General features: G+C 48.6%; 2 protein-coding genes across 2 annotated transcripts in view; both read right to left on the reverse strand.

The window, feature by feature from the left end:
* LOC144584892 (splicing factor 3B subunit 2-like) overlaps positions 1–20,690 on the reverse strand; it is a 37,008-nt gene that overhangs the window by 11,673 nt on the left and 4,645 nt on the right. The gene's annotated exons all lie outside the window — the stretch shown is intronic.
* LOC144584891 (cation channel sperm-associated protein 1-like) lies at positions 670–19,777 on the reverse strand. The gene is made up of 12 exons (XM_078382110.1): positions 18,954–19,777; positions 16,993–17,220; positions 15,200–15,313; positions 14,071–14,230; positions 13,188–13,279; positions 11,982–12,125; positions 11,717–11,780; positions 4,829–4,901; positions 3,633–3,690; positions 3,075–3,162; positions 1,810–1,924; positions 670–872 (listed from the first exon to the last, which is right to left on the reverse strand). The coding sequence occupies exons 1-12, from the start codon at positions 19,240–19,242 to the stop codon at positions 843–845; spliced, it is 1,455 nt and encodes a 484-aa protein (XP_078238236.1). The 5' UTR covers positions 19,243–19,777; the 3' UTR covers positions 670–842.

Genomic DNA, 20,690 nt, shown 5'->3' on the forward strand with positions numbered 1-20,690 from the left:
TCCCCTCCACCAAAAGCGAAGCGAGGGGGGACCTCTGGCGGCCCAGAGAGGGGGACCCCCGACCCACCACCCCAGAGAGGGGGACCCCCGACCCACCACCCCAGAGAGGGGGACCCCCGACCCAATACCCAGGAAAGGGGGACCCCCAACCCACCGGTGGCCCCTAACCCCAGAGGGGTGGGGCCAGTGACTGCTCACCATCCCCGCTTGCCCTCCTAAGTCAGCAGAGGAGAGCGACCCAGGCTGGCCCGGCCCAGACCCGAAAGGGGCAAGCGACGGAACGGCCTCCCACCCAAAGCGGGTGTGCCGGGGGGGCAACCCAGAGATACGGACAAGCCCAGCGTGACCCTTTGACGGGTGGCTGCCCCAACTGGACGCCCCTGGAGCTAGCTGAGACTGTGGGGCGCTGGAGGGGACGGGATAGACACCCATTCCCTGCCCTATGTAGGATGGGACCGGACTCCATTCTGCCTTGGAGTATAGGGGCCAAAGAACACTGACGGAACTGCTCCGTGCAAGCCAGAGAAGATTCTACGTCCTTTGCACCAAGACCTCATTTATTAGCCAACACGTGCCTTTACTTTACATGTATGTCCTCTTATGCTCTGGACCGTTTTGCCTTATTTCAATTAATTTAATTGAATAGGGGGGGAAAATCCCTAAAGCAGATGGCTGTGTTGGACCTTATTGAAAAATCTGTTTCATACACAAAACATTTAACATATACCCTAAATAGATACCAATACTATTCCCCAAAAGGAAGCAATGAATGAAAATAGTAAACCACGAAGAGCAGGCAGAAATTGCCTCTTGCCGGCACCACGGAAATGTCTTTCTGTCCATTACTTCGGGAGGTCATCCTGTTGAGCTGTCTGAAAAGAGGAGGCGGGGGGGGGGGGATAAACACGGAACAAAGTGATTTATTTCATTTTTTAATCCAGTGGCTGCAAATGATTTTGGACGACTGCCCTCTGTATCCTTCATCTAGCGCGGTAATGAATGTAAAAAGCAACGAGAAAGTTTCTCAAGAGATTAACCGCCAGCTATATCTGAGGATTTCCTCCCTCTTGCTAAGCAACTGCTTGGTTGACACGGAGGTTGCTATTCTGAGGCTTTACACCCTTCCTGCTCCTCCACCCGTTGACCTTTGTTGCAGACGGCCATTCTTGGGTCTCCATAACAGCTGCTGACACACAGCATGCATGGATTCTGTCACTAGATTCTGGGGTTTTCCCCTGAATCAAATTGCAGAAACAACCGAGGGCCCCTTCCCTTTTTCAAATCATCAGCAGTTCACCCGCTCAGCAACCGGTCGGTCGCTTTGCCGGACGGAATCGAGGCCTACAAGACTCAGCCTTTTGCAACTGCAAGCTTGCTGGATGAAGTCCCATCCTGACCAGCCTGTGTGGACTACAACTCCCATCATAGACATGCAGGCTGAGACTGGGGGGAGCGCTAATCGTGGACACTAGGTTTTCGGAAAGCATTTTTTAATGATTCGTTGGTCACATTCACATCCTGTCTCTTCCTCCACGGAACTCAGGGCAAGGCCTCGGGCTTCCTCCCTCTCTGCTGTCTCTTCACAACCGCCCTGCGAGGTTGGCAGGCTTGAGACATTGTGACTGGCTCGAGGTCACCCGGTTTCATCCCTCGTTCTACCTATTTCTCCTCCCCTCCAGAGATCCTGACGGGCGAAGGGTATAAGATGACCCGCAGGACGTTTGAAGGAAAAAGGCAGTTATCCAGACCATCTCCCCCAGAAGCTGGCCTGGGGGGGAACATCTTCATGACCTCAAGAGGGCCGCTCACCTCAAAGAAAGTATCCAGGATCTTGTCCGTGGTGGACGACTGAGAATGAAACTGCTGCTGATGGGTCTCGATCGCGGTCATCAGCTGGAAGTACTTGTAGAGAAGCTGCCATTCCCTGAACCAAGGAAACGGTGAGAGGTTTTAAGGAAAATCCCTGGCTTTCTAGCTCCTGTTTGCTAAGATTCTTCTCCATGTCCCCTGGAGGACATCAGAGCCTCCCAAATCCAGCCTCCATTCATTGATTCATTGATGCATTGATGCATTGATTCATTCATTCATTCATTCATTCATTCATTCATTCATTCATTCATTCATATACCACCCCATTGGTGTATGTAGCACTATTCTGAGTAGCTCACATCCTTTGTTCTAGCCTTCTAATAACTCAAGTTAGATAGGACTTAATTTTTTTTTTAAAAACTTATCTTAGAACATTGATATATTCATACATCCGTTTTTAGGGTTTTTTTTAAAGTTCAGGATCGTAAGTTTTTTTATTGGTTTTTAAAAACAGACATCCGTATACAGTATTCTCTTAAATAGGCTTGCTTGTGCTTACTCAACAAAAGAAAAATAAAAAAAAACCAAGAACTTATCGGATGTTCAATATGTTCTACTTGACATAGAAAACTAATCTTATCTAGGGGCTGGGAGAGAAACTTCCTCCACTAGGTTTTGGTGGGTGTAGTTTTTTAAATTTGTATTTCAAATACTCTCAAATCGCAGGCCTCGATGGTGAGATAAGTAGGGTTTTTAAATGCGGTGCTTCTGTATTGTTAGCTCTGACAATCCTTGTTTTTTTATTATGTTTGATTTGGATGCGAATTGCATTGTGTGGCTCGTTTTCCTTGTTGTGAGCTGTCCACGGTCAGGCTTAAGCCCCAGAAGGATGCAATATGCGTTCTCCTAGAATTTATTATGGTGTCGGACTCCGAGGCCCATCAGCCCCTCATCACCGGCTGGAATCAAGCGCCTAGAGCTCCGTGGTTTTGAGGTTGCGAGTTCGATTCCCCCCGCTGGGCCTCCTTGATAATCCAGAGGGTCCCTTCCGGCTCTGCCGTTCTAGGAGGATGATGACATCTGAATTGTCGCAATTCCCTGATAACTATTCTCTCTCTCTCTCTCTCTCTCTCTCTCCCTCCCTCCCTCCCTCCCTCCCTCTCTCTCTCTCTCTCTCACACACACACACACACACACAGAAAAAAGCAAGCTTTTCTTTGCAACCAGTCCTTGCTGTTGGTTGGGCCAGCCCGGATCCCGCTCACCTTTCGGCCAACTCGAGGTTCCCGTATTTTTCCATGACCATCCGCCTAAAGAATTCTTCCTCGCGTTCCTCTCTCTTTTTCCCCTTCTCTGTGATGGGGAGGACACAAACAGACCAGCGAGCAGGTTTAAAACAACAACAACAACAACAACAAGCGTTGTGGGTTCACTTCCTTTTCCCGCATCCCTGATTTCAAGAATCGATTTGTCTGAGCTGTCGAGAGGACCTGTCCTTCCGATGGGGAATGTTGTTTTAAAAAAATCCAAAAAACGAAATTCCTTGCATGTCTGATCTGACCTTTGCCAGCTTGCCATCAGAATTTTTTTTTGGAGAAATTCTAATTTTTCTCCTGGAAAATTCTGATCTCCAAGCCCCGTGCCCCAAAATTTCAGGGTCTTTTAGGCAATTGTGGGAGAAAGTCACTCTGCGTCAGCAGACCTGCTGTCTTGCTTTTCTCAATTACAGGGCGTCTTTGAGAATTTGCTCATTACGTGCCACAAAGGCAATCCATTGAGCATCCAATATCCCCGCCCCAAGATAAACCCCATGGCAGGGTCACCTGCTGGCTTGCTAGAAGGACCGTCCTCCTTTGTGCTGTCCTCCGGCTGGATCAGCTTCTGTCGATTTCGGGGGAGAGAAACCACAAACACATAAGTCAGCAACTTGGTCACCTGTCCTTCTCATCTGATCTTCAAACGGATGACGGCGAAGCCTGGCCTGCGGAGCGCAGGTAGCCCGACCCTAACCCCTTCCCTGGTCTGACCCCATGACAGCCGGAAGGGGGAGAAAAAAATATACGGTCAGAATTTTTTTAAAAATGTGCCGTTTTGATCCCGGAGACCTCCAAGACCAACCGTTTGCACCTAACTCCAAAATTAGGTACCCAGTTGAAAAATCCCTGTTAGAAGTGGGGATCTAGACTTCTAGGTTTTTACTTTGATTTAGTTTTTGATATTTTCTGACGTTTTTGAGCCCAACCGAAAGAGCTAAAGAAAAGCTACGAAGAGAAAAGGCTAAGCCATCTCACTATCCCACCCCTGCTCTTGAAGATGATGATTGTGGCAATCCTCTGATTACCACGGCCGGTGTTTCTGTGCCCTTCGGGTGGCAAAGCACAACGACTTCCCCAGTGTTAAAAAGTTGACGTTTTGGAAATTTTAAAAGGCTCTGATTATTCTTTATTCCACTAGACGGCAGCAAAAGATAGCAAACCCATCTTGTAGACCCTGATGTTGGGAAAATGGGAAGGCAAGAGGAGAAGGGGACGACAAAGGATTTTTAGCAAGCTAAAATAAAAAATCCAGAAAAAAAGGATTTTGACTTTTATTACCAGAACTAGCCAGTAGAGGGAGCCAGAGATGATGCTGAATACATAGCATGTTCTCTGGCTCCCTCTAGTGATGAGCTCTGTAAATACATCATGAAAATACATATTTCTAGGTTTGGGTTTTTTTTTAAATTATTTTTTATATTGCCAGATTGCGGATAAGTGAAGCCACGGCTACCGATCCCATGGATAGAGGAGTCCGACTGTATTGAATTGCAACCGAGATTTGTTTAGGCATTGCTGTTAGACAACCCCCATAAATACAGCCCATGCATTGAATCAATGAGGATTAATTACCCCCCCCCCCCCGTTGATCAGCCTACCCACCCACGACATTAACTCTATACACGCAGCACCGCAGGAACAACCCTGGGGAGACATGCACATTTTGGTTGCAAGGGGGGGGCGTGTCACACAGTCCCACTCACCTTCTGCTTCTGGAGTTCTTGGCGCTTAAGCAGCGCCACCTGGAAATTATCGACCAGGACTGCAATCACCAGGCTGCAAGAGAGAAAGGGACACAGCTGGCAGATGTGGATTTTTGGCCCTCCAGATGTTTTGGATGTCACCTCCCAGGACAGTCTGTTGGGGTGGGTGGGGGAGAAGGCAATGTAGGCAGCTTTGGTAGACTCTCCTTAGGGAGAAGCCGCGATAGGCGAGACGTAAATGAATGTTCTCTTGCCATTTCATCAAGAGTCTTTTCTCGATCCTCGGACGTCTCTGGACAGCCCACGGGTGGGGCGGGGGGAGAGAATTTTCTGGACTCCGGATCCCATCCAGTGCTGGCTAGTGGATTGTGAGCATGATCGTTCCAAAAGTTATTTCCCCCCCCCACTTTGGGGGAAGTCACTGTTACATAACAGCACTGATGTTACCTGTCTGTCATGGGTTTGGAGGGAAAGTTCCATCCTATGGGGAGTGGAAGGCGGGACATCAGGAGGAGGGGCTGTACTGTATAAATATGTGATGCCTGTGTGGTGAAGAGTAGATGCTGAGACAGACTGTGAGACACTGGGTTGGGACGAAGCAGCAGCTGGGGAAGAAGAAGCTGTTGTGGGAGTCTGGGTGTCTGACAGGGTACTACTGTGTGTCAGAGTACCAACCTGATAAGTTCAGGTGTCTGTGGGTTAGCCAGAACTGATGGGTTCAGGGTCTGTGCTTTAAGTTAAAGGTTCTAGGTGAACCAAACTGTATGCTTGTGTGTGTGAGAATAAGCCACGTTACTTTATTTTATTCACCTGATTGTTTTATTTACCCTGTTTGTATTTAAAATAAACCTTATTCTTTTATTGTTTAAAAATCCATCCCTGGTCTGTGTGACTTATTATAGGGAATGGTTGGTGGCAGCTTAGTAACTGTGTGATAGATCCCAGTAGGTCTGGGTTTGTCACATTGATTGGTGTCCAGCGTGTGGGATACGACTGGTCCAGTTGTCCAGCGGTCCAGCAAAGCCTTGGCAAGTGTGCCCAGAGCAAGGGGGGTCTAGTCAGGGACAGTCTGAGGCGCGTAGGTAATCTTCTAGGTGTACCTCACGGGGAGGTGCACTAGTAGAAGAACGTGCCAACTGGGGAGACTTAGATTAAGGTGCTCTGAGGCAGCCTGATTTTGGCGGGAAAACGCTGAGGCAAAACTGCGTAGCAACAGCGAGCTAGCTTGCCAGCTGAGAGGCCCAGCAGAGGGGGGTAGGCTCTGACTCGATACTGTTGCAAGTAGTGCTGAAGAACAGCAGCAATCTCTATAGGATAGCTGGTTCTGAGGCAAGCAGGGAAAAAAGTGGTCGTTTTATTTTGAGGCTTGACTTTTTAAAGCAGCCTGTTCTGAGGGGGGGTATGCCCTTGACTCGAAGCCAAGTAACAGAAATGAGTGAAGTGAAAGACCCCCAGATTGACCAAGGTTCTGAGGATGAATTTGGCTCAGTGCAAGGTGACAGCACAGGAGAGCAGGACCCAGAACTCAGAAAATTGATCCTAGCCCAACAGCATGAACTGAGGGTGAGGGAAATGGAGGAAAGGTTAGAGAGAGCGAGAATGGAGAGGGAAGAAAGAATGGAGAGAGAGAGAATGGCGTTTGAATTAAGAAAACTGGAACTGATGAACCAGAACAATAATAACAATAGGGATTCTGAGGGAGGCCAATTGTCTAAGGCTGACCTGAAGAAATTCCCTGTGTACCACAAGGGAGATTGTCCTGAGGTGTTCTTTTCCTTAGTGGAAAGAGCGTTTGTGGACTTCTCAGTGAGGGAAACTGAGAAGATGACCATCATGCGGTCTTTAATCAGTGGTAGCCTGGCTGAGGTTTATGCCGAGATGCCTGAGGAATTGATGAAAGATTTTGCAGAGTTTAAAAAACTGGTGTTTGCAAGACATGGGATAAATGCAGAGCAGCTGAGACAAAGGTTCAGGTCCCTCACTAAAAAACCAGAACAAACTTTTACCCAAGTGGGGGCCCAATTGGTGAGGCTGCTTGAGAAATGGCTATCGCAGGAGGGAATAGAGACCTATGAGCAGCTTAAAGACTTGATAGCCCTGGAACAGTTCTATTCAGTCCTGCAGGGGGAATTGAAATTCCAGGTGAGGGAAAGGAAACCGAAATCTGTGGCAGCAGCCGCAGAGATCGCAGATTTTATTTCCCAAATAAGAAAGCCCTGGGGTGAGGGGAAATCTGTAGGTAAACCCAAAGAAACCTACAGCAAGTACTCTCAGGGACCAGGGAAAAGCCAGCAAGGGGGAGGGGCCCATGGTGAAGGGAAGCCCTCAGACATGAAACCAAGACCTCAGATTTTGGAGGGAAAACCAAAACAAGATGAGAGAGAATCAAAATATACCAGAAAATGCTATTTCTGTCAGGGAAAGGGTCATCTAATCTCAGAGTGTGAGAAATTAAAGCAGCTAAAAGGAATGGTGCCTCAGAATTCTAGTGGGACCAAGCCAAAAGCTGTGTTCTGTGTCCAGAAAGAGCAAGGCTCAGTGTCACAGAGGGAGCCTGTTGCCATGACTACTCAGTCTGGAACAGCTACCTCTGCTGATCAGGCTGAGGAAAATGGTCCTCTTATGGAGGTAAAGCGCTGCTTGCTGATAAAAACAGATTCTCAGTTGTTTGAGACAGCAGGGGTGGACGTAGGAATACTTGACCGTCAGTATAGGGGGCTGCGGGACACGTGTTCCCAGGTAACCCTGTGCCATCCAGATATTATTCCTAGGGAGTTTATAATCCCAAATGAGAGCATGAAGGTGGCAGGGATTGAGGGGCAGATAATCTCTCTGCCAGTAGCAGAGGTACCTGTCAACTTTCAAGGCTGGAGGGGAGATTGGCGGATAGCGATTTCATCGACTCTGCCAGCAGCCGTGCTCGTGGGAAATGACCTGGCTGAACATGTGAAAAGGGTGCTAGTGATTACACGCTCACAAGCCACCACAGGGACAGTTCAGGGGGGTAATGATGAGCCAGAGACGGAAGCAGGTGGGGGGAGTTCAGAAGCTGTGGTGGAAACCTTAACCACAGACAGCAGATTTGGACAGGAGCAAAAGGCAGACGCCACTCTCCAAAAGTGTTTTGAACAGGTGACTGACGCCCAGCTAACACCTGAGACCCCAGTGAGATTTCTGGAGAAAAAGGGGATTTTATATAGAGAAACCCTGAGGAATATCTCAAAAGGGGGAGATGGGATCAGAAGTCAGCTGGTGGTACCTGAAAAGTATCGCCCCATGATCTTACAAAGGGGGCACTCTGACATGTTTGCTGCACACTTAGGAGTGAACAAAACACAGCAGAGAATCACACAGAATTTCTACTGGCCTGACATAGGGAAGCAGATCAGGGAGTTCTGTAAACAATGTGATGTGTGTCAAAGGCAGGGGAATAACCGCGACAGGACTAAAGCAAAGTTGTGCCCTTTGCCTGTGATTGACACTCCGTTCAAATGCATAGGGGTGGATATTGTGGGACCTTTGCCCAAGGCCACAAAGAGGGGGAACAGGTTCATTCTAACAATTGTGGACCATGCCACAAGGTATCCTGAAGCCATACCCTTGACTAACATTGAAACTAACACAGTGGCCGATGCTTTGGTGGGGTATATGTCCAGGATGGGATTTGCCTCAGAGATAATCACAGATTTGGGCGCATCGTTCACATCAAAGCTCATGAAACGCTTATGGCAGATCTGTGGAATTAAGCACAAGGAAACCACTGCCTATCATCCGGAAAGTAATGGGTTAACTGAGAAGTTCAATGGGACTCTGATGCGCATGATAAGGGCTTACTTGGCAGAGAATCCAAACAATTGGGACCAGAAGCTGCAATCCCTTTTGTTTGCTTATCGATCAGTGCCACAAGCCAGTACCGGGTTCAGTCCATTCGAACTTTTATTTGGGAGACGGGTGAAAGGGCCCCTTGATTTGATCAAACAAAATTGGGAACAGATCACCCAGGATGACCCACAAGACGTTGTGACTTACATAGACACCTTGATGAATGACCTAAGGAGAAATCTAGAGCTGGCAGCAGAAAACCTGCAAGCTCAGAAGGTCAGACAGAAAACATGGTATGACCACAAAGCTAGAGAGAGGCACTTTGACCCAGGGGAGGAAGTGCTTTGGCTTAGGCCCTGCAGAGAGAATAAACTGCAGCTCAAATGGGCAGGACCATATAGGGTCATTTCCAAGATGTCAGACCTGAACTACCTAATAGAGCAGGAGGAGAACCAAGCAAGGAGGGTGGTTCATGTGAATGCCCTAAAACCCTACTACAGAGGGGAACAGAGGGTTTTATTCGCGATAAAAGCAGCTGAGAGTGAGGAAGCGGAATTACCCTTCTGGGAGGGTAGAGGGGAAGTAAAATACAACCCAGAGGAGGTAAAGATCAGTCCTGCACTCACCCAAGACCAGCAGCAAGAACTAAAAATGCTGCTTAGTAAATATCAACAGGTGTTTTCCAACAAGCCGGGGATAGTGAAGGGAGTGATGCATCGGATCCACACAGGGGATGCACCCCCGCAGGCAGTATCCCCATACCGAGTAACGGGACCCTATAGGGACAAGGTGCGGAAGGAGCTGGACGAAATGCTGAGGGAGAACATAATCGTCCCCTCTTCTAGTCCTTGGTCCTCTCCGATAGTCCTTGTGGACAAGCCTGATGGGAGCATTAGGTTTTGTGTCGATTACAGGAAATTAAACCGTGTAACCACTCCTGATGCCTACCCAATGCCCAGGCTAGACAACCTGATTGAAACCATAGGGGGTTGTCGGTTCATCTCATCATTGGACCTGGTAAAGGGATATTGGCAATTAAGAATTGATCCCAGGGATCAAGAAAAGACTGCCTTTTGCAGCCCTTTTGGTCTCTATGAGTTTCGAGTCCTGAGCTTTGGTCTCAGAAATGCACCAGCCACATTCCAAAGGCTGATGGACCAGACCTTGGCAGGGCTCAATGACTTTACAGTGGCCTACATTGACGACATAGGGATCTTCAGTAATACCTGGGAAGATCACCTGATACACCTGGAGTTAGTGCTGCAGAGGTTAAGTGCAGCAGGGCTAACAGTAAAGGCCAGCAAGTGTCAGCTGGGTAGCCCAGAAATAAAATACTTGGGTCACATGGTAGGGGGAGGAATGATAAAACCCCTGGAGGCCAAAATAGAAGCTGTTCGTGATTGGCCTAGACCCAACACCAAGAAAAAGGTCAAATCATTTCTTGGGTTGGTGGGCTACTACAGAAAGTTCATCCCGAGGTTTAGCGAGATTGCGGCTCCGCTGACCGATCTGACGAGGAAGAAGGCTGATGACCGCATCCCGTGGACCAGCGACTGTGAGGCGGCGTTCCAGAGGTTGAAGGAGGCGTTAATCAACTATCCTGTCCTGCGTGCTCCAGACTTCGACCGGGAGTTCATCATCTACACAGATGCGTCTAACAGCGGGGTAGGAGCAGTTCTGTGCCAGGAGGATGAGAATGGTGACCAGCATCCAGTGTCCTACCTGAGTAGGAAACTTCAAAAAGGTGAGAGACATTTGGCAACCGTGGAGAAGGAGTGTTTGGCCATAGTCTACGCGATCCAGAAGGCCAAGCCTTACATCTGGGGAAGACATTTTATTCTGTGTACTGACCATTCACCATTGCAATGGTTAAAGACGATGAAAACCCACAATAGCAAACTTATGAGGTGGGCTTTGAACTTACAGGACTATGACTTTGAAGTGAAGGTGGTCAGAGGGTCAGTGAACTGTGTTGCTGACGCCTTATCAAGAAGACCTGAAGACTGAAGACGGCGAAAGAACATGGACTATATGTATATAATGAAGACAAAAAGTTAAAATGTACCTGGTTTTAAATTGGTTTGTATTAATAAAGGTAAAATTGATGTAATGCATATGGTAAATGTTTGAAATGCCTATTTGCTATGGTTAACTTGGAGTGTAAGTATATGTAAGTATTATATGGTATGTATAAATGTTGTTGTGTATTTTATGCAGGTTGTTTTTTGGTGAAAAGCACTTTTAGCTTTCCCCCTACAAAACAACTTATAAAGAGGGGAGGTGTTACATAACAGCACTGATGTTACCTGTCTGTCATGGGTTTGGAGGGAAAGTTCCATCCTATGGGGAGTGGAAGGCGGGACATCAGGAGGAGGGGCTGTACTGTATAAATATGTGATGCCTGTGTGGTGAAGAGTAGATGCTGAGACAGACTGTGAGACACTGGGTTGGGACGAAGCAGCAGCTGGGGAAGAAGAAGCTGTTGTGGGAGTCTGGGTGTCTGACAGGGTACTACTGTGTGTCAGAGTACCAACCTGATAAGTTCAGGTGTCTGTGGGTTAGCCAGAACTGATGGGTTCAGGGTCTGTGCTTTAAGTTAAAGGTTCTAGGTGAACCAAACTGTATGCTTGTGTGTGTGAGAATAAGCCACGTTACTTTATTTTATTCACCTGATTGTTTTATTTACCCTGTTTGTATTTAAAATAAACCTTATTCTTTTATTGTTTAAAAATCCATCCCTGGTCTGTGTGACTTATTATAGGGAATGGTTGGTGGCAGCTTAGTAACTGTGTGATAGATCCCAGTAGGTCTGGGTTTGTCACAGTCACATCGGTTGGATGTCCCCGAGGGGGCAGCCCCCAGCCCACCCCAGGTCTTTTGGACTACAACACCCATGGGCCTGAGGCAAAGGTTGACATAAGCTGGGAGCCGTCGTCTGACGCAGAGGGAAGCCAACTGGGGGTTTTGGACTACCAAACACACACACACACACGCACAAACGCACGCACACACGCACACACACACACACCACTTTAGCCTATGGGGAGAATCCTGTCATGCGCTTACTTGAGAAGCAGAAAGTACTGCACGAGGATGTAGACGATGAGGAAGATGATGACGTACCAGGCCCCTGGAAGCGAGAAAAGGAACACGGTGAGGGCAGGACCATCCACGCCGCTGTGGCCTTCGAAACAAGCCACGGGGTGGCCCACCAGCCCACGGCAAGGCACCGAGAAAGCGGCCCGACACGGGTTTGGGATCTGGGCCCTTTTCCTGACGCCAAAGGACTTCTCGAACCGAGAAACGCCGGCAGCCTCTCGGCTTCTCCCACCTGCATCGTAGCAGGTCAGGTAAATCAGGGACCAGTCGTCCAGCGTGAATAACTGGAACAGGGTGAAGATGGTCTTGAAAATATCTCCGAAATGTGCCGGGTCGGCGTCACAGAACATGTCGCGCATCACGACTGAGGACATGACTGAGGGGCAGACGGGGAGCGTTAAGGAATAAAAAGATTGGTGGGGTTTTTTCCCCCACCTCCTCCTCACCTGCCTTTTCCCCCTCCAATGTTCCCAAGGGGGGGGGGGAACCACGGTTCTCCTCCTCTCCTGCTTGAACGGCACAATAACCCTACGAGGTAGGACAGGCAGCGAAAGGGAAGGTTTTCCAGCTTATTGAAAGGGAGAGTAACCGAGGGGTCCACCCCTTATACAGGGACACATCCGTGTTTTCCTTGTCGAAAAGTTTTGAGGTCCATCGTTACGTCCCCCGCGGTTTTGGCTCAAAAATGCCTTCTGTTTGGGAACATTACCCGGGAGAATGGGGGTCACTGGGAACAAAATGATCTTTTGTTTTGGGTTGAAAAGCGAAGCTGGATTTGGGCTTTTTCTTTTCTTCTCTTAAAATGGCAATATGAAAAAGAAAGAAGGTTGAACTTCCTTGGATTTAATAAGTAGCGCTACACTGACGCAGCCCCCCCAAAAGACAGAGGCACCCCATCCTAGGCTGTCTTCAATAAGATTCACCATATACAGTGGCGCCTCGCAAGACAGTTACCCCAAATGACAGTTTTTTCACTAGACATTGACTTTTTGCAATCGCTATAGTAATTCGCAAAATAGTGATTCCTATGGGGGAATTTCGCTGGACAATGTTTGGTCCCTGCTTCGCAAACCGATTTTCGCTAGACGACGATTTTGACAGCTCCCTCCGCGCTCGCAGAACCGGTGTTTTCGGGACCTAAGCTTCGCAAGACAGCAATTTAAACAGCTGATCGGCAGTTCGCAAAGTGGCTTTCCTATGGCCGATCTTCGCTAGAGAACGACGATTCTTCCCCATTGTAAGGTATTAAACAGGTTTCAATGCATTCCAATGGAGAAGTGCTCTTCGCTAGACAATGATTTCGCTAAACAGCGATTTTAATGGAACGGATTATCATCGTCTAGCGAGGCACCACTGTATTTCATTCCTTTTTGTTCATCATGTTTTGATGCTTCTCTCTCCCTCCTGACCACCCATCCACTCCTCCTGGGAAGGATACAGAGTAAAGTAAACATGACGATGATGATGGCCCCAATGGACTGGCACGACAGCATAAACGTACTGGTGACTTCTCGAACGTTTTCCATCACCCTGCAGAGGCGAACAAACGAACCGGCAGATGGTTAGTTGAGGGGGAGGAGAAGGTCTACCTTATCTCTCTGGCCAAGGAAGGACGGCAATTTGGCCAGAAATTCAGGGAAACAAACGATTCGTAGGATAGCCCCAACAGTCCACTAGCCAGCAGGGACTGGGAAAGGTAGTCCCCCCCCCCCCAAAAAAAGGAACTTTCCAAACTTCAGGGGAAACCATCCCATGATAAAGAGGGCTTGGCAGTCATATGGACAAGGCTGGGAAGGGTGTCGGAGGCCAGCGTTTGGAAATCACTACCGTCGGATCCCCTTACCCGCCTCATTGGTCTCTGCTGCTTTGCTTGCCCATGGCTGGAGAATATTTTAAATATGATGCGAAAAATGCACCCGAAATATATTTCTAATGGTGAAGTTACCAGAACTGGCCACTAGAAGGCGTCAGAGACCATGCTATGTACAGTACAGTACAGCCTTTAGATGCCTAAAACATGGCTAGTAGTATTAGTACTAGTAGTGATTGATGATGATGATGATGATGATGATGATGATGATGATAATAATAATAATAATAATAATAATAATAATAATAATAATAATAATAATAATAATAATAATAATAATAATAATAATAATAATTCCAGAGGCTCTAGGTCTATCACAGGAAGCAGAATGTCATGGCACTAGAAACCGTGATCGCATATAATGCTACACAGTTCCTCCATCAAAGGATGTCCCGGACACATTTCTTTCAACTCATTAAAGCACTGGTGGATCTACAGACTAGGCGCTGACCGGAGCGTGAGTAGGAAGCGGATGGCGCGGATGGCGCGGATCCCTTTGCAGATTTTGAGGACGCGGAAAAGGGTCACGGTGTTGCCCCGATTCCCTTGCCTGGAGGAGATGAACAACGGCAGCAGAAAATCCAGCACCGTCATGATCATGATGAAGAAATCTGGCCGGGAGGAAAGGAGGAGGAGGAGGGAAAAAAAAACACAAGTGAACGCTCGCAGCCTGTGAGATTAGACAGTGCAGCTGCTAGCCTTGCTCACGGTTAAGCTGACAGAAGCAGGAAACCTCTCCTGAGCATGGGCAGAGTGCATTGGAGCATAATTCCTCAGTTCAGAAAAAATATCTCTTATCACCTAAGGCAAAGAAACAAATAGCTTTTCCAAGCAAAAAAAAAGAAAAAAGGTTTTAATACATCCCAACCACGAACTGTATGAGTCAAAGGGAATCCTATCTCTTTCCTTGGACACATACGTAGGTTTTAAATTTTGGTATAAGGGCTTATTTATACCATTTGTTCTCCCTTGATATAGAGTGCAATCCTAATTCAAAGATGTGCTGGTTGTAGAAGCTAATGGTTAGGTACAAGCCATGAGGCTATGAAGCCGAAGAGCACATCATGACCATCCCCAAACCAAAAAAGGAAAGCCCATGAAGCAGACAGCCGAATTGGTTCAAATTGACAAGCGAAGAGCAGGTATTTTGCAAAGCTAGTGGCTCTTAGTTGTCCAAAGTGGAAGCAGAAAGCCTGTAATTTAAAGGGACAGTTCCCCTTACAGAAACCCTAAGGAACTGCCTTTCTGCACAAGACAAATTGTGTTAGAGCATTTTGCTTCTGAAAACAAGCAAGAAAACACCAAAACACTGATTTCACAGTAGCCTCTTGATTTCCCCCTGCCCTGTCACCAGAACCAACTTTGGGAATTACATGGAATTCCACATGCAGTACAACAGTTTTGGCATTCAAGGGAAACCAAATCAAATTGATTTTTCACTTTGAGACCTGATTTTTATTTTTTTTTATTTATTTATTTGGTTGGGGTCTACTTGTAAAGGTCCACTCCCAGTGTTTCCATGCCATCTGAGAATGAACGACCCCTGTTCAGAAATCCACCCTCCGACCACCGAGACCCACCGGTATCGTTCCACGGGTCACGGAAATAGTCCACGCCTAAGGCCACTATCTTGAGGATCGCTTCCACCACGTAGACGGAAAGGAAGACAGGATCCATAGCTGAGAAGAACCACTCTAGAAAGTCAGAAGAAGAAGAAGAGAACCGTTAACAAGGAGAGAAGGAGACACCGTCTTTCTCTACGAGGAAAGCCATGGCAGTCCAAGATATTTTGCTGCCTGAGTCAAGGACCTGTGCCGACAAATCGATTTTTTACAAAACCCGCACGGACCTCCCTTCTCTCTCTCTCCACTGCTGTAGACACAGGATCATAGCAAATTAAGAAGTCCACCATTTCCTGCCCTCTTGCGACTGTTAAAAATCTGCAGGCTTTCGTTCTGCGTGATGCGAAGGAGGCCCAGCCTTCACGAAAGCCCAGAGAAAAGCCGCAAATGAAGCCGAGACTTAAGGACGGCTTGGAAAAGTTCCTTTCTTGCATGACGACGACGCCTCCTCGAGTCCCCAGCAACGCTTGGCCCCTGTGGGGGGAAAAATGCGATTCTACCTGGCTAGGTTTTAGGGAGACCCCAAGACGAGGTGGACCGACTCCCTCCAGGAAGCCACGGGCTTGAATTTGCAAGAGCTGGGCAGTAGAGGAGGGGGGCATTTTGGAGACGGCTCATCCATGGGGTCGCCCTGAGTTGGAGGTGACTTGACAGCCCACGAGGAGACCGAGGTGGGCAGCCCACGAGAAAAGCCCACGAGTTCTCTCTTTTGGGACGCCCACCAAAATGTTCGGAATCAGAGGGCATTTCAACGTCCCTTCAGGGAGACAAAGACTGTGGGTGCACCGAAAAAGGACGGTTAAAAAGGACAGTCGGTGACAACGTAGAGAGTGAGTTCACGAGCATCTTTCAGACCAGCAATGGCGCAAGCGCAGAAGGGAACAAATCCTTCCAGGGACCAGATCCTTCCTCCTTCTTTTGCTTGGCCAGCTATGCCGGGCCCGGACGTGGGGTCTCTCGACTGGGGGGGGGGTTCGTCCTCCTCCTCTGGATCCAGGGGTCCTCTGGTGGGGGTCCCCTCTGCAGGAGAGACTGGCCGAGGCACCCATGCAGCTAAAGAGATATTTCCTACCCCCCAAAAAACCCTCCACTCCTTTTTACAGTGGCCGAAAAGGGTTCAAAAGCTGACGGGGGGGGGGGGGAAGAGATCCGGAAACCTGCGATTCACAGGCTTGCCGGAAGCTGGAGGTGACTTGACGGCCCAACAACAAAAACAGCCTTTCGATATCTTGTTCTCAAAATGACAAAACCAATTTTAAAAAACAGATACAGAAACTCACAGCAGAAGCTATAAACACGGGTGAAAACAACAACAAGCGACACCGAAAAGGTCCATGCTAGGTTTCTATACCAGCAAGCAAGGGGCACCGAATAGCCAAAGAGATCTTTTCTATTCCAAACCACGCCAAGAAAGGTTGATTAGAGGGGGGGAAACACAGCACCATGTGTGGAAATGGAAGAAGGAAAATCGAGAATCAGAATGAAGGGGGTTTGTTGTGCTCTGCTGCTTTTCAAAAGTTCTTCTTAATATGGATTTCATTTACTGTTTTTGATACAATACTCGTTAACGTCCTTTGAAATATTTGTCCCCCTTCCTGGTTTTAGCTATGAACGATTGCCTTTTCGTTGTCGGACGTCAATGCCTCGGGTCCCTCTCAGGAGAAAAGCGGGGTGTAAATAAAGAAATAAATGCGGATCAGGGAAGCTGTCCCTCCCCGGACGATCGATGGCGACGCTGATGACTGGCTTACCTCCCCGAATCTCCACCACCGCAAACGTCTGAGCCACGAGCAAGATGTTATTGATGGCCACCACCGTGCCGATGAAGATGTCAAAGAACATGGACTGCGTGAGGTTGTAGATGATACTCCGCAAGGCGAGAAGGTACGGGACGGTCTCTTGCCAAGCGCGGCTCACCAGCTCCCGTAAAGTCATGCGCCGGTGCTTCCGCTTGTGGTGGTGCTGGTCTTTGCCCCCGCCTGCGAGAGCAACGGAGATATTTTAGGAAGGGCCTGGAAGCCATCTTTTCCTTCACCCTATTCTGCAGGTCTCCGGCCACGGGAGGTTTGCTCGGGATCCGCTCCCCTTCTGCGAGGCACTCTGCCCCCCCCCGAGTCTCCCAATCTGGCCCCTTGTTCAGCGCATGAGCTGTTCTCCGGCCCACGCTCCAACAGGAAGGGACCTGTCTCTGATCCAGGATGGGTGATAACGCCCAGGGCTTGGTCCTGCTGCATGCCGCAACCGAGGAGGGGAGACCTCCAAGACCAGGATCACAACTCACCGACTTGGGCTCCTTCCAGAAGGGAAGCCACATGAGCCCGTTGCAAGGAAAATCTACAAAAGTGGTGCCTCGCTTTCCCCCTTATTAACACATATTCCAAAAATTTGCCCCATATTACATAAAAATTGTTCTTTTTCAACTCTCCTTTCTTCATCTTTAAATTACAAGTTAATTTATCATTTAATGCTATATTCCATATTTCTTCATACCATTCTTCAGTTTGTAATTCAGTCTTTAATTTCCACTCTCTAGCAATAATCAATCTAGCTGCTGTTATTAGATTAGTTATCAATTCTTTAATCATTTTAATCATTGACCGGCTGCTCAGCTCCAAATCAAGAATCTATGCAGTTCTGGAGAGGAGGACAATAGAAGAAGAAGAATGAGAAGAAGAAGAAAAAGAAGAATATGGCAAGAGGTCCCGTATATGGTGGTGGGGAACACTGTTATTGTGTTGTAAGTGTATATGTTTTATGTATATGATTTGTTTTTGTTATAGTTATAAATAAATAAAATTTTTTTAAAAAAAGTGGTGCCTCGCTAGACGATAATAATGCGTTCCACTGAAATCGCTGTGTAGCGAAATCATCGTTTGGCGAAAAGCATTTCCCCATTGGAATGCATTGAAACTTGTTTAATGCATTCCAATGGGGAAGAATTGTCGTTGTCTAGCAAAGATCGGCCATAGGAAAGCCGCTTTGCGAACCGCTGATCAGCTGCTTAAATCGCTGTCTTGCGAACACCCGTTTTACGAGCGCAGAGGGAGCTATCAAAATCGTCGTCTAGCAAAAATCATTTTGCAAAGCAGGGACCAAACATTATCCAGCGAAATTCCCCCATAGGAATCACTGTTTTGTGAATCGCTATAGCGATCGCAAAAAGTCAATGTCTAGCGAAAAAACTATCATGCGGGGGTAAATGTCTAGCGAGACACCACTGTAATAGGATCCTAAAGATTAATGAATTCCTTATGGGATGGATAGGGTGACGTGGGCTCTGTCCCACGAGAGCGTCCCCACAAAAGTGGCCAACACGTCTATTTCGATCACCCCAGAGTGCAGGACAGGCAACAACGGGCTCCAGTTAAAGGAAGCCAGATTTCAGTAGAAGATCAGGAAAAACGTCCTAACTGTTAGAGCCGTACGACGACGGAGCCCATGACCTTGGGAGGTGTTGAGCGCTACAGTGCTGTGGAGGCATTCAAGAAAAACCTGGATCACCCCCTGGCAGATCTGCTTGGACTATGTTCCTGCCTTGAGCAGGGGGTTGGACTGGATGGCCTTGTAGGTCCCCCTTCCAACTTCACTTTTCTATGATTCAGTGATTTGGGGGGAAAAACCTGGTTTCCAGCGGCCTTTCCCCTCTGGAAAACCGGGCCCTGGAGGAGTGATCTTGACGGGACCCCCGAAGCGGGCGAGGTCCCGATCCTACCTTTCGTCTGGTGCGTGGCATACGTCCCCTTGCTCCCCCTTCTGCTCTTATGGGTCTTGCTGTGTGTCCTCGAATCTCTGGACCTGCTGGTGGGGTGGGAGATCATGGAGGTGGCCGCCATGAGGGTGGACGGTTCTTGAGTGGGTGGGGGGGACAGAGAGACCACCGACACCTGGCCGACGGGCGTCGCGGAGGTCCCGGGAGCCCCAGTGGGGGCCTGATCCTCTTTGGTCAGGATTTTTTCCATCTGAGGCAGTGAAGGCATTGTCGGGACGGTGAGATAATTCATGGTGGCAGAGTGGATGGAGCCTTCTGCTCACCGCCCTTAAAGACTTGGGTAGCGTCCGTCCCCCTCTATACCGCCTGCCCAGCGCTTCCCAGCGCTTTCCTGCCTGCTCACAGGGGAGAACGCGAAGCCCGGGGCTCTCTTGGAGCACGGAACGTTGCCAGCCTTCCAAAGACAGAAGGGTTGGCCTCCCCTTTGTGACGTCATCAGAAGGCCGCAGCGTGGCGGGGGTGGGGTGAGACAGCGTGATGGGAACGCGGGAGATCTCGGTTCGAATCCCCGCTCAAACAGAAGTGTGGGCAACCCGTCATGGAGGGCCTTGCGTTTGAGGCTGGAGAAATGTCGTTTTCTGCCGAACGTGGCGTTCGAGGGACCCGACGTGGACAGAATCTCGTGCCCTGAAGGCAAATCACGGAAGCTTAAACGGCAAATCAGGGGGCAGGCGAGAAAATTTCCCATTGTGACAGTCACACTCCGTGTGCCCCTAAAAGCGGGCCTCCTCTAATAACGGGTGATCTATAATGCTTCCTTTGAGCATCACCCGGGAAAATCCCCAGGAATCCTCAAGGCCCATTGGGCAGCCTCCGAGATTAGCCAGGAGGGAAGTGAGGATGCAAGGGCAAGATGGAGAGCGACACACGCCACCTTGAGCTGAAGGATCTTCTCCAGGGCTTGAGGGATTTTGGGGCCCACCCCAGAATCATCCACCTGAAAATAACAAAACAGGCCTCATTTCAGCTCTCACCAAGTACGCCAAGGTGTAATGAGAAATACGCTGGCCAGTTCCAAGGAGGGAGGGAGGCAAACCCATTCATATTAGATGTGCAAATCTAATCCGTGCAAAATTATTGTGCTCCGGGATTCTGTTTCATCAGATCATGGCCACCTCTTCCAAAACTACAGCATACACTGTGTTTTCTCGGATCGAATGCTCCATGCTAAACGTGCCCTACGGAGGCGCTAGACAAGCTAGATCAATTAATAAACTCTACAGTATATGACCCCGTCATGCTGATTGATCCAAATATCTTTTTTTCTCATTCCACACACTCGATTCTCCGTAAAACACCAACGGAATCTCTCCGAAACCCAAACAGCCTCCAAGAGGGTCTTTGCAGCAGCATCGCCCTGTCAAGTTGTTTGAACTGGCCTAAACCAGGTGTAGAATCCAGTGAAGGCCTTTCCTCCCCCATCGCAAGTCCTTAGATCATGTCTCTCTTCCAGCCACTCTCTTGCACACCCTCACACCCCCCCCCGGTGATAAACACCCACCTCTCGACTGTCTTCTCCAGGAGGAGGAGGGGGGCCACGGGGCCTTGGACCCGGGATGCTGTTAGATGAACCCACAGAGGGATTCCCTAGAAAAAGGAGGGGAAAAAAACAGTTTTTCCAGAACAAACAAGCGAGACACTCCGTCCTCGAGCTGGCCACTGTTGTCAGGTTTTCTCACC

Source organism: Pogona vitticeps, chromosome 15 (genome assembly GCF_051106095.1).
Source record: "Pogona vitticeps strain Pit_001003342236 chromosome 15, PviZW2.1, whole genome shotgun sequence".
In the NCBI taxonomy this organism is placed as follows: domain Eukaryota; kingdom Metazoa; phylum Chordata; class Lepidosauria; order Squamata; family Agamidae; genus Pogona; species Pogona vitticeps.